The sequence below is a fragment of the Rosa rugosa genome, chromosome 6 (assembly GCF_958449725.1).
Source record: "Rosa rugosa chromosome 6, drRosRugo1.1, whole genome shotgun sequence".
NCBI classification, from domain to species: domain Eukaryota; kingdom Viridiplantae; phylum Streptophyta; class Magnoliopsida; order Rosales; family Rosaceae; genus Rosa; species Rosa rugosa.
Window position 1 is genome coordinate 14,468,486 of NC_084825.1, and position 18,702 is coordinate 14,487,187.

Consider the following 18,702-nt stretch of genomic DNA (forward strand, 5'->3'; position numbering starts at 1 on the left):
TTTGTTTAGAGACCAGTAGACCTGTAAATAGACCGGATTTGGATTGGATCAACCTAAATCCAAATCCGTTTATTTAAAAAAAATTCGATCCAAACTCGCTCCGTTAACCCGGCGGATCATTAATAGCTCGATCCAAATCCGTATTCGCCGGATTAACGGATACCCGATCCGCTTATCCGACCTGTTTATAATTTCAAATATTTTAAAATTTTAAATAGTAATATTAAATTTATATCATGATATCTCATAAGATATTAATAAAATATTAAAACAACATGAAAAGTATCATTAAAAGTAGAATTACATTATCAAAATTCTTAATGCTTCTTGGAATTTTGAGTGATGGACTGTCCCTTAAATTTCTACAAAAAATTTGTATTAGAAATTCTTCATATTTTATATTTAAAGATAATAATAATATATTAATAATTAAAAATAATAATATATTAATAAAAATAATATTTTATTATTACGAAAACGGGCCGGATCATTAACGGATCGGATCGACCTAAATCCGTATTTGATCCGTTAAATAAACGGGTTAACGGATTTGGATCATTAACGGATCAACGGATCAAAATTTTCGATCCAAACCCGTCCAATAGCCACGGATCTGGAGCAGGTCCGGATCCAAAATCCGGTCCATTTACAGGTCTAGAGACGTTGGCATAGTTGTAATTTTCTTTATTTTTAATGTTTAAAATTTAACCCTATTCTGTATCTGGTGGCCTTATGAAGGAAGAAAATATTTGGTGGCTAAAATAACTCTTCAAAATACACTTATACATAATTAACCCTAAAGAACTCAAGTGATTGTTTTTTATCAGTCACGAGAAAAACAGAAAAAAAAAAAATTGGGAGAGAGATTATTGAATTGAAAGGAGGATAATCATTAATCACACAATTCCCCGTTCCCAATTCCAAGACGATCAAGTCGAGCTAGAATTCATACGGCGTCGTATCGGCAATCCTTTATATCTTATATCATACGGCGTCGTATCCGCAATCCTTTATATCTTATATCAAATCCAAAAGGGGAAGGGAAGGATTGGAAGAAGAAGAAGAAGATGAGACCGGTGTGTCCGTTCGTGAAAGCCGCTCGACCGGCGGAGCCAATCAAGAAAGAGAAAGAGCCGTCGTCGGCGGCGGCGGCGACAGTCTCCCCAAAATGCCCCTTGGGTTACGATTCGCAGACCTTCAAGCTGGGCCCTCTGAGCTGCATGATATGCCAAGCCCTTCTCTTCGACTCTGCTCAATGCGTCCCTTGTTCTCATTCCTTCTGCAAGTAAGTAACCTTCTTTCCTCTCAAATTGAATTGGGTTTCTCTCAATTTTCTTGATTTTGGATTGGGTCTGAACTGGGTTGGTTTTAGAGTCTGTGTGTCGAGATTTAAGGACTGCCCGCTGTGTGGAGCTGACATTGAGAAGACGGAACCCAGTTCCGAGCTCCAGGGTTTGGTGGATCGCTTCATCGAGGGGCATGCCAGAATCAAGAGGTCTCATAATGCAGAGGAGGACACTAATACTAATACTAATACTAATAGTGAGAGCCATAATAAGAGAGTGATTTATGAAGACGTGTCTTTGGAGAGAGGTGCTTTCTTGGTGCAACAAGCTATGAGGGTCAGTTGTTGTGTTTTTATTATTATTTTTTTTCCCTTTGAAATCTTGATATGTTTCGCATTTCGGCTTTTTTTTTTTTTATTTTGTTGTTGTTGAATTTGGTGGTTGTAATTTCGTAGGCATTCCGAGCCCAGAATATAGAAAGTGCCAAATCAAGGCTCAGTCTCTGTGCAGAAGATATCAGGGGTCAGTTGGAAACCATGGGTAACACTTCAGAGTTGTGTTCTCAGCTAGGAGCCGTTCTCGGAATGCTTGGCGACTGCTGGTTTGTCCCTCCCTCTCTCTTTCTCTCTCTATATGTATCTATACAGTATGCATTTGGATAATTGGATGTTTCCTTTATAGTGGTCATAGTACATTTTTTTTTCTTCTATTCAAGTCAAGTGTTAGCATAGAGAAAGAGTTATGTAAAGAAAAGCAATACCAGTAATATCCTAGTACGAACTAAGCGTGTGAGTTTATTCAATCTATTGGCTTTAAGTTTACCAAATGATGGAGAAAGCCTACAGGATTGGACTTTGGGATCGAGGCCCCAAATGCTTGGGGAATTAATCTTTTGTTTGGTTCTATTTTCTAATTGTTTCTCTCAATAGGATTCTTGTATGTCTCTGCCTGTCACCACGAAAAAAAAAAAAACAATTTGTCCTCCAACCACATATGTGCAGGTATAAAGGATAAATGCTGTCATTTGTATACAGGGAAACAGAAAATACTTGGTTTCATCTATGGATGCTTCCAAACAAATTGCGTAGGAGGTTTAATCTTTTCACAACAAATTGATTCTACATACCTCATATCGCAGTAGTATATTGGATATAACATTTATATAAATGTAAATGTAATTTATGTAGAATTTGATTGAATATACCAGTCTTCATTTATGTTACTCCTCCTTTTCATCTTGTCAGATTTTTAGTGCTCATTTTTAAGTTTAGTTCTTGCTTTCCCTGTGGTTAGACCCAAAAACACATAATTCACTTTGGCTTTAATATGTCACTTAAACCTTGTATCTTTTGTTACACCAGATGGCTAGTTTGATAGAAAGTAGTGTGTGTGGCACATTATGTTTTCTAACTTGAAGTGTAGAAACCAAGTGGTGAAATGGGTGAAAAGACTGTCACCCCCTTATTCCTCCATGCTAGCTGATATTTTAGCTGTATTGATCAGTTTAAGTCATTATTCCATTGTAATAGATTATCACAATATCATTATTTTTCATTGCTAGGATGTATACTAATCTTTCTTTTGAGTTGGGATTCTGAGTGAGAAGAAACTTGAGGGACAGGTTGAGAAATTTCTTTCATTGTTCTCTCAGTTTGATGGTGTTGTGAAATGCGAGACCTTATTAAGCATTGCAGAAGAAAGGGCCTGTTGATAAAGTTGGGCGGGAAGAGCGATACTAGTTTTCAGGTCAGAGAGACACCTGGCCCGTAAGATAGCCCCCTTAAAAACCCATTACTTAATAAGGATCTGTTATGCACAATAGTACTACTCGTGGGTAATACAAGAACTTTTTGCCCACTTCCTACAATCTGGCCTGAACCTCTGGCCTCATATAGACCAGACAATAGAAGGTGGTTGATGGAGGCTTCAAGATAGTTTGCTTGAAACTCCAATTTTAGGCAGTTGATGGACGTCCTCAACATATTGCCTCTATAGTTTGGAAGGCTGAAAGTTCATCCTAAAAACAGGTGTTAGGCAGTTGCAGAAATACCTGTTTCCCTCTTCAATTCTTGCAGATTGCTGTGCCTTTATTGGAGTTATTGTAATGGTCATTGCTGGTTGGGTCTGATGTGTTTGGTTTATTTGGCTGCTTTAGTAAGGTGTATTTTATCACTTTCTTTACCTGTAATGAAGTACTGGTGGCTTTAATTTAGTACAGTTATACCATGAGGAAAGGTCTCTAGATGCTTCTTGTGCATATGCTCTCTCTCTCTCTCTCTCTCACACACACACACACACACACACAATAGTGGTAATTTTCGTATGTGAGGATACAAAGGGTGGAGCAGTTGGATGCCTGAATTATAAATTGGCTTGCTCGTCATTGTAGTTCGACTTTGGTAGATATGTTGAGAGCCAGCCTGCAGGTTTAACTGCGTTATGTGGTGAAATCTGCCGTTGATTCTTTTGGCTGTTTGTAGCTAATGCGTCATGTTGTGTTGTTGAAGATTATGGAGGAATGAGTATTTATCTGGGATTTTCTGGTTGAGTATTTGTAGAGCTGGTGAAGTTTATTGGATGTGGATATATATACTCATCGGGCTTCATGCTGTTTGGTTGTGTGTACATCTCATTCGTTTCGGTTATTATTGGGCTTGTCTAAGCTGTTGCCATAGTCTAGGTTGTTTTGCCTAGCTTTATCTTCTGTGGATTCCTTGTCCACCCTTGTTGTGTTGTGCTTCTCTTGAGTTTTCAATAAAAGCTGTTTCTTTTGTTAAAAAAAAAAAATATTGGGCTTCAGTTTAAATAGAACTGCTTGACTTGTGTATGAATTGTTTCGATTTTTTATTTTTTTCCCTTTCTCTTTCGTTTTTTTGTGGTCTGAAGAATTTTGAGGAGGTTGTGACGCAGTGTTGTGTCTTCCATGGGTTGAACAGAAGCTTGTAACTTTTTGTTTTTTGGAGACGGAATGTTATTTTTCTTGAGGAAACATCCACATAAACCATAAGTCTTGTAATGGTGATTGGGCTTTCCAAGATAAGGGTAAGGCAGGTTTGGGTAGAACGTCAATGATTGCCGTAGTTAAATTGCAGATGTTTTGGTAATTGCAAGTTGCGGCCCAAAATGGACCTCTATGTCTTTGGAGCCTCCTTTCATAATTTATTTGGTGTTTGGCAATTATATGAAATGAGTCAGAGAGAACAGAAAAGATATTTAAGTACCTGAGTTGAGATTAATTTTCTGAAATTAGAGTTTTTGGAAAATTATAAATATAGAAAACACTCATACTCGAGTCTGTTACTGGCTTCATGATGATTGCAGCAATGATATTTGGTATGTTTGCTTGAATGAGCTTTTAACCCACTCCAATATATTTTATTTCAGTCGAGCAACAGGAGATGCTAGTTCTGCAGTCAATTATTTTGAAGAGAGCGTTGAATTTCTTTCAAAACTGCCAGGAAATGATCAGGAGGTTATTGCATTAAACCTTTATTGTGATATCAGCATTATGACATTATGTCCTCGATGTGCTTGCCCTGAAATTGTGATTTTTCCTTAATTTCTTTTACAGATAACACATACACTCTCTATCTCACTTAATAAAATTGGAGATCTTAAATACTATGATGGAGACCTGCAAGCTGCAAGATCTTACTACTTCAAGTCACTGAATGTTCGACGCGATGCTGTCAAGCATGATCCAAATCCTAAATCCCAGGTAGCAACTACTTTTTGTTTCTTCCACTTATTTCTTTATATTTTCCATTAGGGTAACAGCATAGTCATCAGACTAAAAAAAGAAAAAGGATTAAAGGTAACAGCATAATCAGGTTCTATGATAGTACAAAAGGAAAGAATAGTCACTGAACTCCTGAAGATACTAAAGCCTGTAAACTTGACCATTGAACTCTATCCCATAAGTGCTCCACCTTGTTCCCCCTACCGATCATAGAGGATCGTTCTATTTCTTTCATCCAATGTCCCCAAAAAAGGGCATCATCGCACCTCCCCAGTTTCTCTTTTCTTTCCACCAACAACTTGTTCCTGGAACAAAAGTTACCAAACAGAGATGGCATCAAGTTGGAGCCTTTCAACTCAAATCAACCTATCCTAAAAAGCCATCACCATTAAGACAGTGCAACTGGATAGTTAAGAACCAAATGATCCGAAGTTTCAGCTTAGTGTCTACACACCACACATCAAGGGGGATAGGCAAACAGAAGGTCGTTTACTATGAACCATATGACATGCACTCAACCTCCCATAGCAATAATACAAGTTAGCACCTGTCTTCAGAAAGAGCAAGAGAGAATTGTCCATTAACTGCCTTGAAACTGGTTTACAAGAGAATCCTGACAATTCCACCCTCCAAACTCTTCTGCCTAGATGGGACCACATTACATTTTCTAGACTAAACCGTAAAGAAGTTGACTCCTGCACTTTCGTATCAGTTGATTCCTAAAATGCCCAAAGTCACAGTTTTCCCTCCCTGTCAGCAAATGATCTTCCTTCCCCCCACCACGAATAGTTGTCATCCACTTATCTATCTCATCTGACCAAATGGAGGGGCAAAAAAAAAAGAAAAAAGAAAGCCTTCTCTATCTCTTAGCGCTACTCTTGGGAAACCTAAAGACCAGGAAACCCTATTACTTTGTAGGCCATCTGTTACTTCACAACCCAAAACCAAGGCTGGATGACCTTTCTGATTATTTGAATACATTGAAAACATGTGATATTGTGATATGAAATGCTTGATTTCAGACGTTTCTTGATCACATGAGGGTACATGTTACTGGATCATCATGATGGTTTGACTAAGCTGCAACCAGTCCATCCCAGTTATGTATTGAATATATATCTGAGTAAAAAATATACCGATTGAGGGTTAGCATTTCATTGAATTAGGACCAAAGTTTCAGCAAATATCATTGCTGCTAGACTATGACACTCCATTTTAAAGAAATTAGGTTTGGGAATCACGGTCCAGCACACAGGTTGTTAATGTATCTTGTTGTAGAATGCGTTGGTTCTTAAGTTGTAATAGTGGTCCTCAGACTGAAAGAAGTGAGACTAGGAATTTCTTGCTGTTTTGCCAGGACATTATGCGTATGATATTTTCTGTCATCATGATTAGTAGCAAGCGATTTGTTAATTTGAGAAGAGCAAAGGAATTTAAGTTTGAGTTTTGTATTTTGCTTTTATTGAAAAGGAAAGGTAATAAAAATATAATGCCTTGCATGAAAATATAAATGATAAGCCTCCATGAATTGCCAATATGCTTTTGATTGGAGTCGCCAACTATTATTTGAGCACGTAATGAGTCCATGCAGTTTTTACCATACGTACTCCGATAAACTTTTACCAGTCTGTGGCTGAATTAGGTCACACGAGAGAGGCAATGTTTGAGGATATATAGACACGCATCTGACATTCTAAGCTTGCATCACAATATTTACCCTCCTGAATCTCTGGCTGATGCCAATTTGTTTCGGGTTGGACAATACCTTACCAGAAGGTTAATTGAAAGACTTCAAGGACCTTAATTTAATTTCAAACTTTATTTTCATGGAGCTCTTTATATGTGGACATTTGACTCCTTTCTTTTCTCCCTGTCTAGACGATTTTAATCAACCAAAAGAAACAAGATTATATATTTTATTGGTTTATACCAACTGTAGAAGTTTGTGTAGTTAATTACATATGTGACCCAGATTGATAACAGAAATATGTTATGCTGGTCATTAGTGTTTTTCATATTTTAGTTAAAGACATAGTTTTATACAAATGTATTGTGGTTTTTAATTTTGTCATGTTGCATTGCTTTTTGCGATTACAGATTCTGGATCTAGCTGTTTCATTTGCAAAAGTCGCTGATGTTGACAGAAGTCTAGGGAATGAGGATGTGGCAATTAATGAATTTCAAGAAGGAATAAAATTGTTGGAATCTTTGACATTAAATTCTGAAGACACTGGTCTTGAGCAACGGGTAAGGTTCCCTTGGTTTGACTTCATTTCATTTCTCTGGGTCATGTGTTGATTTCATTTCATAGGTTGTTTGCATTCTAAAACACTGATTGAACAATTTGTTTAAAATTCAGCGGCTTTCGGTGTTGGAGTTCCTTAAGAATCAAATTGTGGAGAAATAAACCAAATACAATATCTGACTTCAGCTCTCCAACAGAAAGAGAGAACCAGAGGGAGATATTGAATAAATTAGCTTTGCTTCAGTAATAAGCTCAGTTAGTACTCGGATAGCATGGTCAATCTGAGGCGCATCTAGTGTTTTGAGGGATGGAGAATGAGGTACTGGGTGCTATTTGCTCCCATATTTCTTCACCGACTGATGCCTCCTAGTCGTCACTCATCACCACTCAGTTGTATATAAAAGTGTCGTCCCAATATTATTATTAGCAAGGGCATTTCCTTTTTTCTGTTCTTTTCCTCCTCACAATAATCCACTTCCCATCTTTGGCTGCATTTATTGAACTTTCTTTTGTGGTAGTAGGTACGAAATTTCTCTTCAGACCGTTTAGACCATAATAGTTCCACTTATTTGTATAATCCGATTTTATTTCCCTTTTTCTCCTGATGCGGATGGTGAACTTAATGTTGTGATGGAGCAATGTTGTAAAATTGTATAGATCAAGTACATAATTTTTAAATTTTATGTATTTATCTATTTTTGTTTCCTGAACTTAACCGTCACCAAAAAATGAAGAATGATCTTCCTGAGTAGGAACTTAATGTTGTTACCATGAGGTTAAAGTGTTCCTAATTAGTTTTGCAATTAACTTGGCAAGCAGGATCATATTGGATAATGTATTCGACTTTCAGATCAAGTGTCCTGTCTGATTCTGTTGATACCTTGGTGGTAGTTGGATGCGAGATTTAATTTGTTTCAGCAACCTGAATGTTTGAATTGCAAAAGCCTACCGGGCGAGAAACAAGATTGACGAGATTAGGATATGCTGATGTTTGCTCATGAAAGTTACAATATGATGGTGATAACATGTACCTAAATTTCATTCATCTGTTTTTGCCTAGTGATGCGACTCTTCATTACTGAGGAAATGGAGAGAGATCCTGTTTCATGTCACAGATAAACTGGATTATTGAATAGCGGTTTCAGCTTGTCATAGCTTTAAGCTAGTATAAAATGTAGATTATCAATTGCTTTTAGTCTTTTAGGTCTAATTTCGCTCCGTTTATTTTAGCTGGAGATTCAATCCCTAGTGCCAGTTGGATGTATCTAATAGACAGTTCTCTCTATCTTTAGCTTTATTAGAAGCTTACTGATTCGTATAATGCTTAAAGTCATAACATGCTACTTATGCTTTCAAGGATTGGAAGGTGTTGCGACAAAGCCTATAATGGTGCTTGCAAGGCTTAGCTGTACTACTTGTTATAATATAATTCCAGACAGCAGAAGGTATAAACTATACTGAGAAATGTGTGAAGGAGAGAATAATGGAAAGGAAACAGAGGAGTAGAGAATAAAGGAAACAGAAAAGAAAATAGCACATGGCCATCCATTCATGCAATTAATTCTCCTCCCCTTATACTCTTTTGTTGGGAAAGTGACATTGCTTACTTGCAGTTCAAGTTTATAATCTACTTTTTCCATGAATAATTGAAAATGATATAAAGAAAAAAGAGTGGGAAGTTGTAGTAGAAGTGAGACTGTGAAGTAGAATAGAAACTTATAATATTTCTGCTTAATATATTGTGTTATAGCTTATAATCATGTGAAGCTCTAATAAAGAAAAAAAATCCATACCATGATCTTTTAGTCTATTACATAATTGATTGCCAAGTGTCATGAAGATATTTATTGTGTTTTAGCAAGGATACATGGAAGATGCAATTATTTCTGAAAAATTAATTATATAACATGTATTTTTTCTATATAGGATTGCAGATCTAATGATGTTAATTATGAATCAAAAAAGTATCATAGATGCTTTGCTCAAGGTTCAAGCATAAAAAAAGCTTTTACTTCAAACTTAGCCTGCAAACTACATGTGTGGCTGCATAAGTACATATTCTAAACAACTCTTCAGCAGTTCACTCCCTACACTGATCTTCCATGACTCCCCTTCTTCTTCTACTCCCCTGCTTTCTTCTCTGCGTTGTAACCGCCACTTCAAACATCCCCAAGGTAATTTCAAGAGGGTTCATTTCCACAGTATCCTAATCTGCTTTACACTTCAGTAGTTTTACTCTTAATCTGCTTTATTTGTCAGAATATGAATACGAACATGAATTGTATTACATAATTGGAATTTTGCCAGAAGAATTTCACCCACATATCGAAATCACATGACATTTTTAATGTGAAATCAATGTTCTTGTTTCTTTGGCAGCATCATGTAGTTTACATGGGAAGTTCGTTATCCGATGGAAATAGAAGAGATGCTGAATCTGCAGAATCAGGTTATTTGGAAATGCTGTCATCCATTGTTCCAAGGTTATCAAATTATCATCACCATCATTCATCATGACCTTAATAATAGTGTTGAACTTTTTATTATTTGATCTTCTACGTACATACCCACTTTCAATTATATAAAAATGTTTTTCTGCCAGCCATCAGAAAGAAAGAACATCTATAATTCACAAGTATAATCATGCTTTTAGAGGATTCTCTGCCATGCTTACAGAGAGTGAAGCTTCAGTTCTGTCAGGTAATAATTTCCTGTCTGTTCTTTTTTTATCACATAGCACTTTATGTTTGTATTTTCGCATACATTACCTGTATGCTACAAAAAGAATTTTTACTGATAATTTGGTAGAAGGGTACTACTCTCTGATCCTTTTGTTGTTTATCTCCATGAATCAATCAAGAAAAATAAAATTAGAGAGTGATAGTTAAGTAGGTAGCTTCAAACATGAATTTACCATACCATAGAGCAACTCAATTTTGACATCAACAAATAGGCCAGCATGTATCAACTAAACCAACCACCCCAACAAAACCTTCTTTTTTTATTTTTCCTCGGATGAGAACTGGTAATGAGTTTAGATCATATTTAATACAACAGTCACTACTTAGTACTGTAAGTACCAAGTTACCAACATATTATGATACTAAGGAAGAAGCTATTTTGACATTTTCCAACTCATCGATATTGTTATTGTACCTCCTTGTCATGTAATGTGCACCATTAAAGAGTGAATCCAAGTGTTGATCAAAAATCTATAGCAAGTTGGTAAAAGAAGAGAAAAGGATGAAGAGTAATTTTAAGAGGTAAAACAGTAAAAGAGACTCTACTTTGTGTCACTTTTTTATTTTTTTATTTATATTTATACAAGAACCGGTGGTGTATGAGTCGAACTCAAACCTTGTGCCACTATGTTTTGTGTCACCTTTAAAAGCACATAACCTGTAGCACACTATTAAAAAAAAAAAAAAAAAAAACTTGTATGATAGTAATCATAGATTCATATTTCATAGTATGACTGAGCTGGTTCTTATTTCCAACATAATGTAGGGCATGATGATATCGTGTCCATATTCCCCGACTCAATACTTGAACTACACACAACGCGTTCTTGGGATTTCATACAAGAAGCGGCGGCAGAATCAGGCAGAGTCTCATATCGGGCACGCCCAACAACCACTAGTGATGACGTTATTATTGGAATGATAGACACAGGTACCACTTCCTCCATCATCACTTGGTTTCTGATTCCCATTAATATGTTTTGGCTGGTCTCTTTTGTCTTCTTGTTATTATATTTTCTATGCAAGGGGGCTGAGGAACAAAACCTTGATATATTTAAGTGTAATGAAAGTGATGAAATGGTAGCTAAGCCAGTTCCGAAGCTGCAAACAAAATTGGGGATGGAGATAGGGAAGGTAGGCTAAAGCCAGTACTCAATCAGTTTGAACTTTGAACTTATAGCCATTAAATAATGAATTACTAGTCAGACACACCAATTTCACACAAGATGAAAGGAAAAGAGTTTTACCATGATAGGTTGTGTGGGAAGGGAAAAAAAGCTAGAAAGGTTTGATACATAGAAAAAGAAACAAAAAAAAAAGGTTTGAGTTTGTAAACAACTTGTCATTGTTCTAGTGGTTTTTCGACAAAATATAAAGGTACAATGACCGCTACTCAACATTCTATATGGTCTAGAACTGCAAAAATATTTTGAGTATTTATGGATTCAACTAGTTAGCTCTGAAGTTGCAAATTTCTGACATGCAGTCGGTAATAGTACAAGCTTCTAACATAGCAAAATTTATTGGTAAAGGTATATGGCCCGAGTCTCCAAGTTTCAATGATGAGGGAATTGGTGCAGTCCCTTCAAGATGGAAAGGGGTCTGTATGGAGGGCCCCGACTTCAAGAAATCTAACTGTAACAGGTAATTACGTTCTCTCAAGATCTATCTAAAATTGCACTTCTTGGATTAGTGACAAAGCGCTTTTACAATGCTTCTAATTAATAAAATCAATACTTCAGAGTTATATTTAACAGTTATGAAATTGTCCTATATCTTGATTCATTACCATTATATTTGCCTTAGAAAGTTGATAGGTGCAAGATACTACAATATGCAAATGACAATGATTGGTAACCAGAGCCATTTAGCTGCACCAAAAGGCTCACCAAGAGATTTTGTTGGCCACGGGACTCACACTACATCCACAGCTGCGGGTGCACGAGTTCCCAATGCTAGTTACTATGGCTTGGCACAAGGTACAGCAAAGGGAGGCTTGCCATCAGCTAGGATTGCATGCTACAAGGCATGCTCGGATGTCGGTTGTTCTGGTGCCACCATATTGAAGGCCATTGATGACGCAATTAGAGATGGAGTAGACATGATATCAATTTCCATTGGGATGAGCTCACTATTTCAACCCGACTACTTAACTGACCCCATAGCCATTGGAACATTTCATGCTGAACAAATGGGAGTCATGGTCATTTGCTCTGGAGGAAATGATGGTCCTGATCCTTACACTGTTGTTAACACAGCGCCGTGGATCTTCACTGTTGCAGCTTCTAACATTGATAGGGATTTCCAATCTACTGTAGTCCTCGGAAATGGGAGAACTTTCACGGTTAGTTACTTAATCAAGTTGTGTATATGACATGTTATTCTGTTTTTGAAAAGTCTCTTGTATCCATGTTCTAATAGGGTTCAGCCATTAATTTCTCCAATCTGACTCGCTCGAGGACATATCCTCTTGTGTTTGGAAAGGATGCTGCTGCTAATTTTACACCTGTTTCAGAAGCAAGGTGGTCATAATTTTAACCCTCTTGCTTTTTGATTCCCTTTTTGGTTGTTATCCATTGGGAGGAATTTGATGGTGTCACATTTGGTAAATTCCACCAGGGCAATAGAATTTATCAGTTGACTTTTTATTTTTATCCTAAACTGCAGAAATTGCTATCCAGGATCATTTGATCCAGAAAAGGTAGTTAACAAAATTGTTGTGTGTGTTGCTGATGATCCGACTGTTTCAACAAAAATCAAGAAATTAGTTGTAGAAGATGCTAAAGCCAAAGGGTTGATTTTGATCGATGAAGATGAGAAAAGTGTGCCTTTTGATTCAGGCGTTTTCCCATTCACAGAAGTTGGAGATATTGCAGGGTTTCAGATTCTCAATTACATTAACTCTACCAAGTAAGCTCTGTAAAGTGTCCTCTTTGATTGGCTTGCGTGTTTACTTTTGTCCATGATCTTGGTTTCTATGCTGAATAGCGATTGCTTGTATTGTTTTTCCATTTTGAGATCTTGTCTGCCAGCTCTTTGCTCTGCCATATCACAACCTTCGGTCTTGTGTTATGTTCCCTATGTGATGTACAAGGTTGCTAGCCATCACCTAGACATCTCTTGTCGCAAAAATTTCAATTTGTTATTATAATATGCATATATCAGTTAGGACTGCAATTAAATAATTAGCATTCCATATTGTAGCTGCAATATATCTAATCAGTCTGGTCAGACCAATGTGATAGGATGAATCCTCGCTAAAGTCTGGTTAATGCTCCACTTGAGTCATATTCAAAGTTCTCTAGAAAATCTAAAGTTCCTCTCATCTAATTATTCAAATTATCATCATGCAGCATGTACTAATCTGAACTTCATGTTTTCTTTAACTGTTGTAAGGGCACTCTTGGGTTCTATAGCACAGCTTTCTTAAAAATGCATCGCTTCCCTTACAACTCTGACAGGACACTGACTTTGCTATGTCTTAAACACAGAAACCCTACAGCGACAATCCTCCCAACAGTTGACATTCAGAGGTATAGACCTGCACCAACAGTCGCGTATTTTTCATCAAGAGGTCCTGCACAGCTTACAGAAAATGTTCTCAAGGTAATTTTCTTTTGCTTTCACCTTCACAATATAAAGCTCGATGTATATTGACATGTGAAATTTGTATGGCTTGGGAGTTGGGATCAGTATGTAGGAGGCTCATTGATCAACATATTGAGAGCGCACTCTCACTCTCTCTAGGGTCACTGAGCCACCATTGACTCTGAAGAACCATGCTAGTTTTATTATACACCTGGAAGTAGTCATCTTATCCCCAGTATTTCTACACACACAAACCCTACTTTTTCATGGATCTATATCTGTCTCAACTGCTGTACTATCCATTTTAGGATTTCTCTTGCTTAATTCTCTAGTCTCTTTGCATTTCCACATATGTACTCAATTTTCACATATACTAAAGGGGTCCTGATTAACACATGTTTCTGACATGAATTAAAACATGTAAAGTATGCATATTCTAAACTTATTTGTACTATGAAACATTAACAGGAGTTTACACTCTTTCTTGATGTGCTTTTCAGCCTGACATAATGGCTCCGGGAGTGGCCATTTTAGCTGCCATCAGTCCCGAGAATGAATCAGGGAGTGTCCCCCATGGAGAAAAGCCATCCAAGTTTTCCATAAAGTCTGGAACATCAATGGCTTGCCCACATGTAACAGGCGCTGCTGCATTCATCAAGTCAGTGCATCGTGGATGGACATCTTCCATGATCAAATCAGCACTTATGACAACAGGTAATTTTATATGAGGTTGAAATTCATAACTAAGAGTCTCTTTTGCACCTTTTATATAGCATTACTTCTTTGATTTCACTATAAAAATTTAGGACAATACTGTGCATGCCAATGGATATAGCTGTTGAATACTTCAATTTTGAGAGATTACGTAGATTATGGTTATATCTATTTGACATGATTTTAATCCAAGTACCAGAACATCAGAAAAGATATTTAATTGGATCTGTGGTCTTATTTCAGCAACCATGTACAACAACATGAAAAAGCCTTTGATAAACAGCACAAACAACTATGCAAATCCACATGAAGTGGGGGTTGGAGAAATAAACCCAATCAAGGCTCTTAACCCAGGTCTAGTCTTTGAAACCATAACAGAAAATTATCTTGAGTTCCTCTGTTATTATGGCTACAAGGAGAAGAATATAAGATCAATGTCAAACACAAAGTTCAACTGCCCGAAAATCTCTACTGAAGAACTCATCTCTAATATCAACTACCCATCAATCTCTGTTAGTAAACTGAACCGGCACGAACCTGTAATGACAATTAAAAGAACTGCAACCAATGTCGGAGCCCCGAATTCTACATATATTGCAAAGGTGAATGCGCCTGTAGGCTTAGTAGTCAAGGTTCTACCAGAGAAGATAGTTTTTGCTGAAGGTGTGAGGAAGGTGTCTTTCCAAGTCTCATTTAATGGCAAGGAGGCTCCTACTGGCTACAGTTTTGGGTCAATAACATGGTTTGATGGTCGACATTCAGTTAATACTGTGTTTGGTGTGAATGTAGAATAATTAAGAATCTGTTAGTTTTACTGCTTGGAGTCAACTAAAAGATAAAGAGAATTAATCCTTGAGGGGGAATAGTGAAAAGAAATGAAATCAATAGTTCCATACATGTATATTTATGTATCTTTATGTCTGTGGGTGTGTATCTTAATATTAGAAGTCCCAGTTTGATTTCTCAAATTGGTCTATATGTCATCGTAAAACTCTTGAATATGTATAAAGAAAAACAGCCAGTTTGAGCCGAAGGCACTTACATGTTGTGTAATTTGATGAGATAAAGGCAGAATCTGGACCATTTTGATGTATTTACACATTATATTCCTCGTCCCCTTGACCCTATCTCAGTAATTGTCCTATCCTTCTGTTGCTTGAATTGTGACTAGTACTTTAAAGTTGATGTGCTCGCATTTTCATTAACACACAATTTGTATTACCCTTTTGTTGTTAATATTGATAACTTTTAGCCATTGTTATTTTCATTTACATTGCTAAATCGTTTAATTCCTTAATTGTAACAGTTTCATATAAATTGCATTTTACAAAGTATATTTGGCTGCAAAGTGATGTCACTGCAAAATATCAAGGTTAGAAATTTCAAGACTTCACACTTATATCAGAGTACATAAAAAACAAGTAAACGATAACTAAGAGTGAGCACCTTTGTCTTCTTACCTTTCGACACTTCAAACTTTAGCCATAGTTTGTTGCCAATATTCCTTTCGGTGATGGGCACATGCAAGTTTTTGAAAGTTGTGTTCTTAAACCTTGACTTGTTATGTTACGATTTCCATGTGAGGAAGATTCACTCTTGACATGAATTATGTTTCCTTAGCTAATAAAATATATTACTGGTTAATTGCTCTTCATGTTGCAGTGCTGACTATGGTTGTTATCTATGTAGCTGCATATAATGATTGAAACTATGGAGAGGGATACAACATAAGCGCAAAGGTAGCTGCATAATTCCACAAACAGAACAACACGATACATGAAACAAGGAAGTAATCAAATTTTGCTTGTGCAAATCTTAACATGGAAAAGAAATGGGGTGCTGTATGTGACCCTTTATTCTCTTTGTCCGAAGCCTGTTTTTACACAGGTGTACAGGACAAAGATTATGGTGTTGGTTGATCAATTATCTCATTTATGAGGAGCAAGGCCAGCCTTGATCTTCTCAATGGTATCAACGTCAGTTTTGAATGACTTGGCGAGGATTTCATCGTCAATCTCAGTAGCAAACACTGATAGTGGCACCGAAACTGTTCCGGCATTCGCACTTCCAAATGCTGAAACAGCAATGGCTGGCATGTTGGGCTGTGAGTTGTACTGATAGTGGACTAGTCCCTTTGGAAACACAAAGATGTCTCCAACTTGAAGCTTTTGACTATAGAGAACATTTTTTGTGTCGACGAACCCTACATCCAAGGAACCAGCAACAAGGAACAAAAGTTCAGCTGAGCGAGGGTGAGTGTGAGGGGGGTTTACTCCATTTGCTGGAAATTGAAGCACCGCATATGACACACTTTGGCCGTTAAGAGCAGGGAACTCAGTCAAGGCAGCTTTTGTTACCTTAAAGGTTTCAGGAACTCCATCAAATAGTCCACGGAATTTAGTGCAAGTGAAAAATGTTCCATTAACTTTGGTATTATTTTGCGGCACTATAAAGTCGGAAAGGATGTCAGGATCTGCTACGGCCCTTTTAGAAGTAGTGGCCAGGGCAAGTACTACTGTCAGTACTGCAAAATATCTCAAGGCCATGGTTAATGTAAGGATTGATCGCTAGGGAAATTATGGTGCTGTGTAATCATTATCATGCTAACCTGCTATTTATAATCTAAGAGATCATTTACTAGGAGCTAGTTTCTTGTTGCCAGCTGCTGTTGAAATTTACTATGTTGGTTCTGTGTTTTCTTCTTCTTCGGCATGATTGAAATGTTACTAGCCTGCCTGTATATGGCCTCTATATATCTCATTATCAGAACATCATTTTGACTGAACTTCTTACGATGCATTGTATGAAAATGACCGGAGTTTTGAAAAGCATCCAGTAGAATATGCCCTCTAATTAGAGGATGGATATATATAGCATTTGCATTGGTTTAACAGGTAGTATTTATACTGCCAAAACAAAAAACAAAACCCAGCAAGAATACAGATGTTCAACCCTTTTTTTTTTTTTTTTGGTCTGAAATACATCTATTGATAGCCAAGAAGCAAAAAGCTAGCATACAACCAAATGCACAGAACAACAAAAGTTCCAATGTCTATGACAAAAGAAGCCAAGACACAATAGGTATAAATACTAGGATGGTCTTCCTGGTCCTCCTCAGATGTTCAACCCTAAAACCCAAATAACCAGAGATAAATGATCTAGAATTTGTGAGAAAGTGAATTTTTAATGTCAGGAAATCAGGAACTATTGAAAGAGACTTTATTTCTCTGTTTTATGTTTTGTTATGGTTCTACTTGCTGTCTCTTTTGCTATTTGGTACTAGTTGTTTTATTTCTGTATATTTGTTAATGGCATTGTTTGTTTGTTAGTTAGATTTTGATCTTTTTTATCTGGTGACTTGCTGTTTTCTTGGGTTTTTGCCTATATATTTCTTCATATTTAGTTTTACTATATGTTTACTCAACTAATTAAATAAAGGAGTTATACATCATATATGCTTTTTCTTGGGTACTTTACTTGCACCATGCATCATGTTTGCTGGTAGCACTGTGTACAAACCTAATAGATGGTAGCTAGAGAAGTTCTGTGTGTTTTGCTGCGATTTCAGAATTTTGACCTCTCCCGACAATGTTGAAAAGAAATGCCTAATTTTTATATTTGGTTAATTATGACCAAAACGAAGTGTAAAGTGCAAAGTGACAACTTTCCAACTATCTAGTGCAAATATATAATATAATAACATCACTTGGGCAATGTTTTGAGTAATATGAGAAAATTCTGATTATTGTTTAAGTATATTGGTATTGAGAGAGATTGATGAGAGAAGTGCATTTCATTATAGAGAATAGGAGCCCTATATATAGGGATTACAAGTGCATAATCTAAGAGTACAAGGATTCCTTATCTAACTTGGAGTAGGAAACCTCTCCTATTACAACTATAGAACTTATCCTAGTTTGACTAGGCACACTAAGTGTCAATATCCTTCAACACTCCCCCTTGTGCCGCTCAAACTTGGTGGTGACGCTTCATCCGTTGCCTCGTTAAAAACCTTGCTCAAGTGAAAAACCCTGTGGGATAAAAATGAACTCGAGGAGGAGAAAAGAGTGCAACACGTCCTTGATCCTTCGAGACTGAGTAACTCCCCCTGATGTCGAAATCTCCCCCTGATTGCTACAATCATGGGAGTTCGGATAACCTTCTTAATCCGATACTCTTCACATGTTTCTCGAAGGTGGATTTAGGTAACGACTTAGTGAATAAGTCCGCTATATTATCCTCTGATCGGATTTGATTCACTTCAATCTTTAGAAGTGATTGTTGTTGCTGATTATAAAAGAGCTTAGGCGATATATGCTTGGTGTTGTCGCCCTTGATGAAACCTAACTTCATTTGTTCAATACAAGCTGCATTATCCTCATAAATGCA

At 36.9% G+C, this 18,702-nt stretch overlaps 3 protein-coding genes across 3 annotated transcripts; 2 read left to right on the top strand and 1 right to left on the bottom strand.

Moving 5' to 3' along the window:
- The first annotated feature begins 977 nt into the window (after positions 1-977).
- Positions 978-7,980, top strand: LOC133717454 (protein NCA1). Its single transcript, XM_062144169.1, has 7 exons — positions 978-1,285; positions 1,373-1,622; positions 1,742-1,887; positions 4,671-4,758; positions 4,858-5,004; positions 7,123-7,272; positions 7,385-7,980. Exons 1-7 carry the CDS (start codon positions 1,068-1,070, stop codon positions 7,430-7,432), a joined length of 1,047 nt encoding a protein of 348 aa, XP_062000153.1. The 5' UTR covers positions 978-1,067; the 3' UTR covers positions 7,433-7,980.
- A 1,262-nt stretch (positions 7,981-9,242) lies between these two features.
- Positions 9,243-15,429, top strand: LOC133715463 (CO(2)-response secreted protease-like). The gene is made up of 11 exons (XM_062141973.1): positions 9,243-9,444; positions 9,650-9,753; positions 9,873-9,970; positions 10,778-10,942; positions 11,544-11,655; positions 11,818-12,355; positions 12,433-12,533; positions 12,679-12,921; positions 13,503-13,617; positions 14,100-14,313; positions 14,557-15,429. Exons 1-11 carry the CDS (start codon positions 9,373-9,375, stop codon positions 15,105-15,107), a joined length of 2,313 nt encoding a protein of 770 aa, XP_061997957.1. The 5' UTR covers positions 9,243-9,372; the 3' UTR covers positions 15,108-15,429.
- Positions 15,430-16,034: 605 nt separating this feature from the next.
- On the bottom strand, positions 16,035-16,907 carry LOC133718548 (putative germin-like protein 9-2). The gene has a single exon (XM_062145410.1). The coding sequence runs from the start codon at positions 16,857-16,859 to the stop codon at positions 16,242-16,244; it is 618 nt and encodes a 205-aa protein (XP_062001394.1). The 5' UTR covers positions 16,860-16,907; the 3' UTR covers positions 16,035-16,241.
- Positions 16,908-18,702: the final 1,795 nt, after the last annotated feature.

Bases quoted from the DNA above. Each gene is read 5' to 3' on its own strand.
- LOC133717454 (XM_062144169.1), top strand. From the start codon at position 1,068: ATGAGACCGGTGTGTCCGTTCGTGAAAGCCGCTCGACCGGCGGAGCCA. The intron at 4,759-4,857 runs GTTATTGCATTA...TTTCTTTTACAG, and splicing joins TGCCAGGAAATGATCAGGAG to ATAACACATACACTCTCTAT. The intron at 7,273-7,384 runs GTAAGGTTCCCT...TTTAAAATTCAG, and splicing joins ACACTGGTCTTGAGCAACGG to CGGCTTTCGGTGTTGGAGTT.
- LOC133715463 (XM_062141973.1), top strand. From the start codon at position 9,373: ATGACTCCCCTTCTTCTTCTACTCCCCTGCTTTCTTCTCTGCGTTGTA. The intron at 10,943-11,543 runs GTACCACTTCCT...TTATTGGTAAAG, and splicing joins TATTGGAATGATAGACACAG to GTATATGGCCCGAGTCTCCA. The intron at 14,314-14,556 runs GTAATTTTATAT...GTCTTATTTCAG, and splicing joins ATCAGCACTTATGACAACAG to CAACCATGTACAACAACATG.
- LOC133718548 (XM_062145410.1), bottom strand. From the start codon at position 16,859: ATGGCCTTGAGATATTTTGCAGTACTGACAGTAGTACTTGCCCTGGCC.